This window comes from Coregonus lavaretus (genome assembly GCF_964263955.1).
Source record: "Coregonus lavaretus genome assembly, chromosome: 2".
Taxonomy (NCBI): domain Eukaryota; kingdom Metazoa; phylum Chordata; class Actinopteri; order Salmoniformes; family Salmonidae; genus Coregonus; species Coregonus lavaretus.
Genome location: NC_139989.1, coordinates 21,924,979 through 21,934,119, shown reverse-complemented (window position 1 = coordinate 21,934,119; position 9,141 = coordinate 21,924,979). Strand labels below are relative to the sequence as shown.

Sequence of the window (9,141 nt, the reverse complement as noted above, 5' to 3'; positions counted from 1 at the left end):
GGAGGCTAATTCATAAATATTCTATTTGAATATTTTGTATAAAGATAAGCATTGGTTATGGTAGGGCTGAAACATTCTTCCTTACCTCAAGTTCAACTGTCGGAGTCAGTTGGAGCGCCGGTGCACATTGCCTTCATGTCATAGGCTTGCAGTAGCTAAAGCTTAATAATGTCTGGTATGATTTTTATCTGTGGTATTTTCAGTGTGGTATGATTGCTAGTTAGCCTACTGCAGATCTGGACAATCGATCCACTACTGTCACTATGAATGGTGGATAGAGGGCTGGATAGACTAAAAGTTAGCACACAGAAAAGCATAGTGCATAAGGGAAGTACCAAAACACCTTGATATAGGGGAGGCGCATGCAAGCACATGAGGAAATGTGGCTAGTATGGAATAAATTATATAGTAAAACCTGCAAAATAGCTCATGTAAACCAGGGGGGGGAAATGCACTCCCTCCCCTGTGCCCCAAAGAAGAAAAAATAAGTTGGACAACCCTCCCCTATTTTGGACCACCACTCCCCCCCAGTAAATTGCAACCTGTCCCTTACCAGTGATGAAATGATCGGAGCAGACCCTATACTGCCAGCTGTCTGGGTTCAGGTATTGATGTTTCTTCGCTTTTCTGACAGTTCTTGAGTCTTATTTACTTGGTGTTTCATGATTGCAGGTAATCTGTAAAAATATTGTTTCCCCGTTGTCATTCCTGCCTTGTTAGCAGCCAAATACTGCACAGAAATTGAATCAACTAGTTTTAGGCATTGTTATCATGCAGCTTGGGATAGCCTCTCAGCTTGTTGTCGGAAGAATTGATGCCGTGGTCTTCCAACATGGCAGTAAGGAGGCGTCGTACATCGGCTGTCAATCTAGAAATATTAAACGACACACCATTTCGACCAATCATAACCATCAGATGGTTTATACGGACATGTCAGTCAGCCATTCAGAGCACTACAAGTGACACTCGAAATAAGTGGGTGTGGTCTTTACAATTAAGATTTATATCAGGGATATACAGTGGGCGGGGTTAAGTACAGTAGATTTATTACGTTTTCATCGACGCTGTTGTGTGGTTTGCCTTCAATTTTATCAGTCTTGCTAATAACAAATTACACAGGGACTTTGCGAAATAGACAGTGCAAGGGATCAAGTCGCTTCGAAAAGGTCAGAAACTGTAGCTAGCTAGCTAACGTTAGCTTATCTCGGTCAAAGTAAATCTGTCAAAAGGGATGCCGCTGCAATCCATGTCAGACGGATTCAGGGGATCTTTGGACTTGATGTCGTCTCATTTAATCGGCATAAGCAGTTTTTCGATAAAAGCTTTAACGATAAATCAATCTTGTACGAGCATCTTTTTAAATTGCTGAAGTTTAGGAAGTAACTACTCTGACAGTCAGTGCTAGCTAACTTGCTGGGACAGCATATGCATAGCAACAACAACAAATCTGTTGCGTATCCTCTCCCGCTAAGAGAAACCTCATCAGTGAAATTGGTGAAGAAGACATTTCAGTTCCACAAAGAGCGTCGACGTTATCTTTGGTAAGAAGAATGTCTCATGTTTATGAGGAATGTGTAGATTAGCTAGGTACTGTAGCCAACTACCTAGCAAGCAGAGGTTTTAGTGGGGGGAGGGGGTAAGATAGACAGAAAGGGGTTGGTCGTTTTACTTTTGGGGCTTGCCTTTTTGTTTACCTTCCACATTTCCCCACGGGGTTCCCCCATAGAATTAGGAATTAGAATACTTAGGAATCTATTTGGTTGCCCCCCTATGCTTATTAAATGGGTCAGTGGAATCAGACACTAAACAGTGCAATGCAGCTAACTAGCTAATTTATTTGGGGGTGTAGCTACTATAGCTATATCAAATATCATAATTGAGCTTTGAGACCACCAGCCTGGTCTCATAGACTAGACGTAACATAGTAAACGTAAATCAGAAAACGTAAATTAGTATGATATTTTAAGTTTGATATGGTTACATAAGAGAGCTGGTTACTTAAGGAGGGTAGTTGGTTACTTAAGTAGGGTGGTTGGTCGTCTAGCAACCCAAAGGTTGCAAGTTCTAATCTCATCAAAGACATGACTTATCACAGACATGACATGTGGTCCTCTGTAGCTCAGCTGGTAGAGCACTGCGCTTGTAACGCCAAGGTAGTGGGTTCGATCCCCGGGACCACCCGTACACAAAAAAATGTATGCACGCATGACTGTAAGTCGCTTTGGATAAAAGCGTCTGCTAAATGGCATATTATTATTATTATTATTATTATATTATTATTTACTACTTTTTAGCTACTTTGAACTACTTAGCAAATGTAGCTAACATTAATACCTAGCTAGAATTTGTAACATATTGTACGTTTCGCAAATTCATAACATTGTACTTTTTGCAAATTCATAACATTGTAATTCCTAACATATCATATGAAATGGGTGATGGATTCCACAAATTAATACATACCTTAAGAAATGTAACATATCATACTAAAAGGAGTATCTTGGATATACTTACAGGATAATACAAAATGCTCTGAGACCAGGTTGTGTCCACATATTGCTGCAAACCTGCTTCACTGGGCAAACTTTGATCAACCTGACCCTGCCAAGTAGATCAATAACTACACCATAGGGGTAACATTTATTTAATACGCAGTGTTCCCACTTAGGAAGCAGTGAAAAAGTATTCTTGAATGTCTGATGGACTGTCTATTTTAACATTTCCCATTCCTCTCACAGGCAGCAATGAAACTGTTAGAGAACAGCAGTTTTGAAGCCCTGAGCTCTCAACTCTGTGCTGAAACGGGAGAGTCTCGCATCCTTGGCAGGTAATTACCATAACAGCACTAGACCAGCATCATCAGTCGATCAAATTACCTCATATCTAATCACATGTCACAGAGTGTTTTGTAAAGCCTGCGTTACTGTTGCATGACTAACACATAGGTTCACATTTTTAACCGTGTCTAAATGTATTTCCTTTAGTAGGCCTGTGTGTGAACCGCAAGTACATGGTAACAGATGGAACTGTAGGCTACTACTACAGGGTCAGCTGTTCACGGACCATAACACACCCCTCCTTTGTGGATGGTGCATGCATTCCGTGCCTCTCTTCAGGGGTGTATTTCATATTGGGTTAATAGGCTCTATTTTAAAAGGCAAGATTAACACTTTGGGGCTCTCTGGGAGCATGAACAACACCATACAGCCTATGAAGGGTAAAGTAAAAGCTGAGGACACTGCATATGTAAACACAGAGGTGAACAACAAACTGTCAGAATAAGATGGTCAACTGAACTCCCACAGAGGTGTCTCTGTGCAATAGATCAGTGGTGTAGGCTACCTGAAAAGTACCTGAGCATGACCAGATGAGGCAATATTGGGTTTTATGCAATAGGATTGCCATAGGAATTTAGCCCTAATCCCCATCAAGCCCTTTAGTGATTACTGGTAATATGGACAATTTTGCTAAATAGGTGTAATCTCTCTCACAAAAAGTATTGATCCCTTAAGATGGTGGATGAGTGTTGTGTTATGCAACGGGGGTAGATTAACTAAACTGCAGCAGGCATTGAGGTAACAGTAGGAGCAGGGATTCTACATAAAGGACTGTAGGTTATGGAACCAGTGGGAACGGTGCAGGTGGTGGTAACCCCTTTCGTGGTTCTGACCCATGGGGGCAGTCTGACACATGACAAGGTGTCCTCTAACAGGCCTTTGTGGCTATTTTTATGCTGTAATGGAGAGTGGTATAGAGCGTACACAGACACACACACACTCACAGCTGGGCACTGATGGTGTTTAGTCTGCTGCTTACTGGATTAGTATGGCCCATGATGGCAGCAGTGGCCAAGCTGGCACAATGTGACTCAGGCTGATTCTTTCCACCCCAATAAAAAGCCAAAGTCTGCAATTACTCAGAAATGTTCAACTGGACACATAATGATACAAAACAGAGCACGCACTCACACATGTTTGAGGTTCACATATTCTATCATAGTTTTCCATAGAATGGCTGTTTCTGGATAAAAAGTTTTATTGAACCAGGAAGTCTGTTACAAATAGGCCTACACACACAAACAACTATCCTATATAGCCTAATTTGTGTATTTATTCACAACTAGGCCTAACTATCCACATGCTTTTAGCAAAACTTTAGGCCAACCTTTCTACAGGGTTGAGATCTCTAGCCATCCCTATTTTTTAAATGTTAAATTTTTTTCATTTGTCTGTTAATGGAAACTATGCCGGTTGTGTGACCTCCTCCACCCCCCTGACCTTTGCTCCTTCCTATATTTAGACTGGGCCACAGTGCGTCTCTGAGCCAGAGTGAGTTGCATAACTGAGGTTGGGGGGAAAAATAAACATTACCAGACCAGACACTGCTCCACTCCCTGAACCTAGTGGCATTCCAGCCACATCCCTCAAATAGAACACAATGAAACAGAGACACAGAAAACCGAGACTTGTTAAAAGCAATAAACACAAAGCACCAGACAATGTGTTATGGGAGGGCCAGTAGATGAGATACGGTACTGTTTGCAGTATTGAATTAGTTTGGCACAATACCCATGTCCTCCGCAGTCAGTAGATTAAAGGAATTCCACTTTTAATACAATGCCAACAGTTTAATTCTGGGTTTTGTCTGTCTCTTAAGGATCGAGAGCTACTCCTGCAAGATGGCTGGTGATGACAAGCACATGTTTAAGCAGTTCTGCCAGGAGGGGGAACCACATGTCCTAGAGGCCCTCTCGCCCCCCCAGTCCAGCGCCACCAGCCCACCCCAGTAAGTACCACAGCCACACCCCTTCTCAATGTTTGCATAACATGGGTATGATCACAAGGAACGAAACAGATGCCAAACAGATACCACAATGTTTTCCATTGTGAAATGTTTTGCTACGGTGTGCACTAATGAATACTACTCGGTAGATACTGGTGTTTTATCACACTATCAGTCTCATGTGGCACATCATATTTTTTACTTCCCAACCAAATAACTCCACTCTCTCCCTTGCGCTCTCTTCTTATCTCCCTTGTTTTGTGCAGACTGGGGAAGAGCAGTGAGGATGGTGAGAACCCTCTGAGTGACAAGTGTTGCAGGAAGACATTGTTCTACCTCATCACCACGCTCAATGAGTCATTCAGGCCCGACTATGACTTCAGTGCAGCTCGGGGCCACGAGTTCAGCCGGGAGCCCAGCCTCAACTGGGTCAGTAGCAAAGCCTCTGCTCCTCTCATGATTAGACCACATTAGGATGACTTTAAACCAACCCAGTTAGACAGCCGTTCAAGCCTAATTTCAGAATTGCTCACATACTCATATACAGATGCTCTGAATCATCCCATGCAAGTCCTGGAAGCACATTGTAACAAAGGCATACACATAAGGGGAAGGTAGTGAATTTTCCATAAGGGGCTTATGCAACATCACAGGCTGTAAGATAGAGGTGTCAAGCTCAATTCCTGGAGGGCTGTGTCTCTGCTGGTTCATTTTATTACCTTTCAGTTTGTCTAATTAAGACCTCAACAACCAAGTGACTTATCAAAAACCTTAATTACAACCTAACTAATAGATCTTAATTGATCAATCAAGTACAAGGGAGGCCCTTCAGGAATTGAGTTTGACACCCCTGCTGTACGATTTTAGCCATCTTATGCCACGATTTTGCAGTCCTGGACAAAATCTTAAATCGTAAATGATTGTCGGATGTCTTGACTCGTTCAGTGTGACAGGGTCTAGGTCTGCCGATTTAAGTACCACTGTGCGGTCGTAGGCTCTGGCAAAGTTCTGGCAGTGTCAGATTTGTTTTGCCTTTATCGTGTAGTGTGGCTAGTGTTACAAGCCGATCCCGGTGACTGACCAATATGACCAAATGCACACAATAATACGATTATTGTGAATAGTCAGATTAATATAATAGTTTGATTTAAACTTTTACATGCTGTGCAAGAAGAATGATTTCCCTAATAATCGTCTTGTTTAGGCTAAATGACACATCTGAAATCAGGCTACCTGATGGAATTTTGATAAATGCACAAAATCACCAATCAAAATAAACGTTCTACCACAGCGACCATGTTATTTGGGAAAGCCTATTTGATTCTGAGTTCGGACATAGAAAGTTTGTATGTGAACTATTTCTAAGATGTATACTTTCAGTTTTTCCAAACTCACTTCACTCGCATGTAAGCAGTGAGTGAGGTTTGCGCTGCTGGTGTTGGCACATCCACAGATCAAATACAGCGCTGCAGTTGACAGCCTACGTCGGCTGACGTAGCCTCGCAAGCCAATTGCAGAATGTGACGACAGAACTGAAGAAAATCGTACAATCTTGCCAGGTTGATATCAAGATTTTAATTTGGTAACATTGCACAGTGTGACGTGATAATCGTAGAAGTCTGAATCCGACATACAGCCTACAAAGGCCTTAAGAGGTCTATTCATCTGTGAGGAGAATGAGAAGTAATGATTGTGTGCCATGCCTCCTCCAGGTGGCGAATGCAGTAAACAGCAGCCTGTACTCATCAGTTGGAGTGGAGTTCAACTCCCTGGGGCCAGAGCTGTGGAACTCCATCGACAAGGAAATTAGCCTGCAGGAATGTGACATATACAGGTGTGTGTGAAGGTACATGTACAGTATGTTTTCTGATTCTTGTGTTTGCTGCCAGTATATTTATTTGTCCCTCTTTGTCCTCAGCTACAATCCTGACCTGGACTCAGACCCCTTTGGTGAGGAAGGCAGCCTCTGGTCCTTCAACTACTTCTTCTACAACAAGAGGCTGAAGAGGATTGTATTCTTCACCTGTCGCTCCATCAGGTGAGCAGCCACAGCAGGCCTCACTGTCTCCATGCAATCTTTGACAATGCATATGAGTTTGTTAGTTCTACAGCCAGTATGAAATAGTTGGTGGCCTGTGGATGAACTTCTATGGTCCACCATGTATGAATATAAAATCAGAAAATCTGTTTCGCATTGCTGGTATGAATTGCTCACACCAAACCAGCATATTCTACTGGTTCTGGGGGGTGGCTTTCATTATACAGCAGCAGGAGTTGATTGGGCTTGACGTGCCGAGGCAGCTTGTACACAACCTAAAGCCTGTCTGGTCTCATGTGGTATGGGACTGTAATCCATTACCAGGAGGATAAAAGGCTAGGGAAGGGGACTAACATATCTCCAAAACCTCCAGAAACAATCTGTCAACCAGAGCAAACAGATGTACCGGTATGTTTGAATAAGGAGTCATGATATTTCTGCTTTACTTCCAAAGTGTCCTGAGTGGGTATGGCCGCGATTGTCTGGACAATGAGTTGGACATGGAGCTGAATGATGATGATGAGGAGGAGATTGAGGGATTCACTGAGGACAGGTGGGATCATGTTACTATGATAATGTTACTACCTGCTTATACTCTAGCGCACCAATGGGCCTCAATCTTACATATATACATTTGTCAGTGCATGGGGTTGCGTTTGTGTTTCGTGTCTAAATAGAGACATGATTAACACTACCTTGTTCTCTCCCTGTCTGCAGGTTCCCCAAAGCTCTCTGTGTCTAATGCTCTCCAGATGGAAGACAAGCCCATGCAGGCCAAAGATGTAGGCCTACACATCCTCCCCGTTTGTTTTCTTTTCATCTGTTTTTTTCTGTCTCAATGTTCTGTAGAGCCTGACCCAGAAAGCCATTTGCGCATTTAGAGGAAGGATATTTTTTCCCCCCATTGACAAGTGCATGTTTCACACCTTTCACATCAGCTGGATCCAAACATACCGTGAAGGACATTTTTGAAATGCCCATGGAATCTAGGGTCTCGCGTTTATTGTGCTCTCTATCCTCCATCATGGTCCCTAACCTAAGAACTGACCTGTGCCTGGTTATTTGATGGAAGGACCTTCCTCTGAACCCCAAGGCCTTTCGAACCACAACCTCGACTCCAAACCAGCCTCTGCTTGGACGCTGCACTCTGAAAGAAACCTATTGGACCGGTCTTGGGAGATTTATGGTCAAGAGAGACCATGGACAGCTAACCCTGACAAACACATTTTCTGTTATTGAAGATATTATTATTATTATTATTATAAGATCCCAGCAAATGGTGTCACAGAAATCACTGTGTAAATGGAGATGATTAAGTCCACAGTCCAACACCAGCATCAATGAGATTCATGGAAGGGGTGGGTCTAATTACATAAATGTGAAAGTCCAATCCCACGCCTCCACTCCCACGCCTCCACACTGGGTAAAGGGTGATACAACGAGAGCCAATTCAATTGAGTCTATCCAGCTGACTTCCATTTGTGACTGCTTACTTCTAGGTGTGGCTTATGTTTGACAGTGACGTTACTATGAGAACTGAACTTTTATAGCACTTGAGTTTTGAAACAAATGCTGCATTTGTAATGGTACCTTGTATTATGTTATGTTGAATCTACTGAAAAAATAAACTCAATACAATGTTTATTTTTATTTTTTTAAAGTATTAAGTATCTACAACTTCCGTGGATGTGAAATTGAGATGGCACTGCCAAAGAAAAGCAATATAACAGACTTGCAGCTTATATAACATATCACTTTCATGAGACTCACATTGTTCTGTCTATCAATAACCATATTCCCTCAATGTGTGATTTGTTTCTCTTCGGTTACCTCAATCATATTGTAAAACTGTACCCGTATTCCACTGCTACAAACGCATCCATTTAGTTTATGCTGTTAAACTTGAGAAAGGCTTTGGTTTTATGTGCAACTGCATGTACTGAAGCAGCAAAGTCATCAGCGATATTTCCAGTAATGGTTAATGTACTACAGCATTTTTTGATCAAAATACACTTTGTTGATGACCTATGTTCAGTACCTGTTTTGATTAAACAATATGTTAATAAAGTTTTGTTTGAACCAAAATGTGTCCTGTCAGAGAGGAGTGGACACAGGCAACTCACCGATCACAGGCAACACATCCCACACACAGGGAAGAAAATAACTAATTAAAATGGTTTGAACAGTAATGACTTATGTGATACAGCAGTACAAGATGAGAGAATGTGTTATGTTGTTACACTTCAACCTTTTCATACCTAAAATTGTTCCTATGGACATTGTTGAGTGGAACCTGACCTTTAATGGAAAGAGACAAGGGC

At 42.1% G+C, this 9,141-nt stretch overlaps 1 protein-coding gene across 2 annotated transcripts; it reads left to right on the top strand.

Annotated features, from left to right (window-relative positions):
- The first annotated feature begins 1,003 nt into the window (after positions 1-1,003).
- On the top strand, positions 1,004-8,901 carry LOC311144801 (repressor of RNA polymerase III transcription MAF1 homolog). 2 transcript variants are annotated; one of them, XM_084180940.1, is made up of 8 exons: positions 1,004-1,541; positions 2,739-2,827; positions 4,657-4,785; positions 5,049-5,211; positions 6,495-6,616; positions 6,701-6,820; positions 7,275-7,373; positions 7,538-8,901. In XM_084180940.1, exons 2-8 carry the CDS (start codon positions 2,745-2,747, stop codon positions 7,560-7,562), a joined length of 741 nt encoding a protein of 246 aa, XP_084037066.1. In that variant the 5' UTR covers positions 1,004-1,541; positions 2,739-2,744; the 3' UTR covers positions 7,563-8,901. The 2 variants fall into 2 exon arrangements, with proteins under 2 accessions (XP_084037066.1, XP_084037067.1); XM_084180941.1 differs by lacking the exon at positions 1,004-1,541 and adding an exon at positions 2,571-2,633.
- Positions 8,902-9,141: the final 240 nt, after the last annotated feature.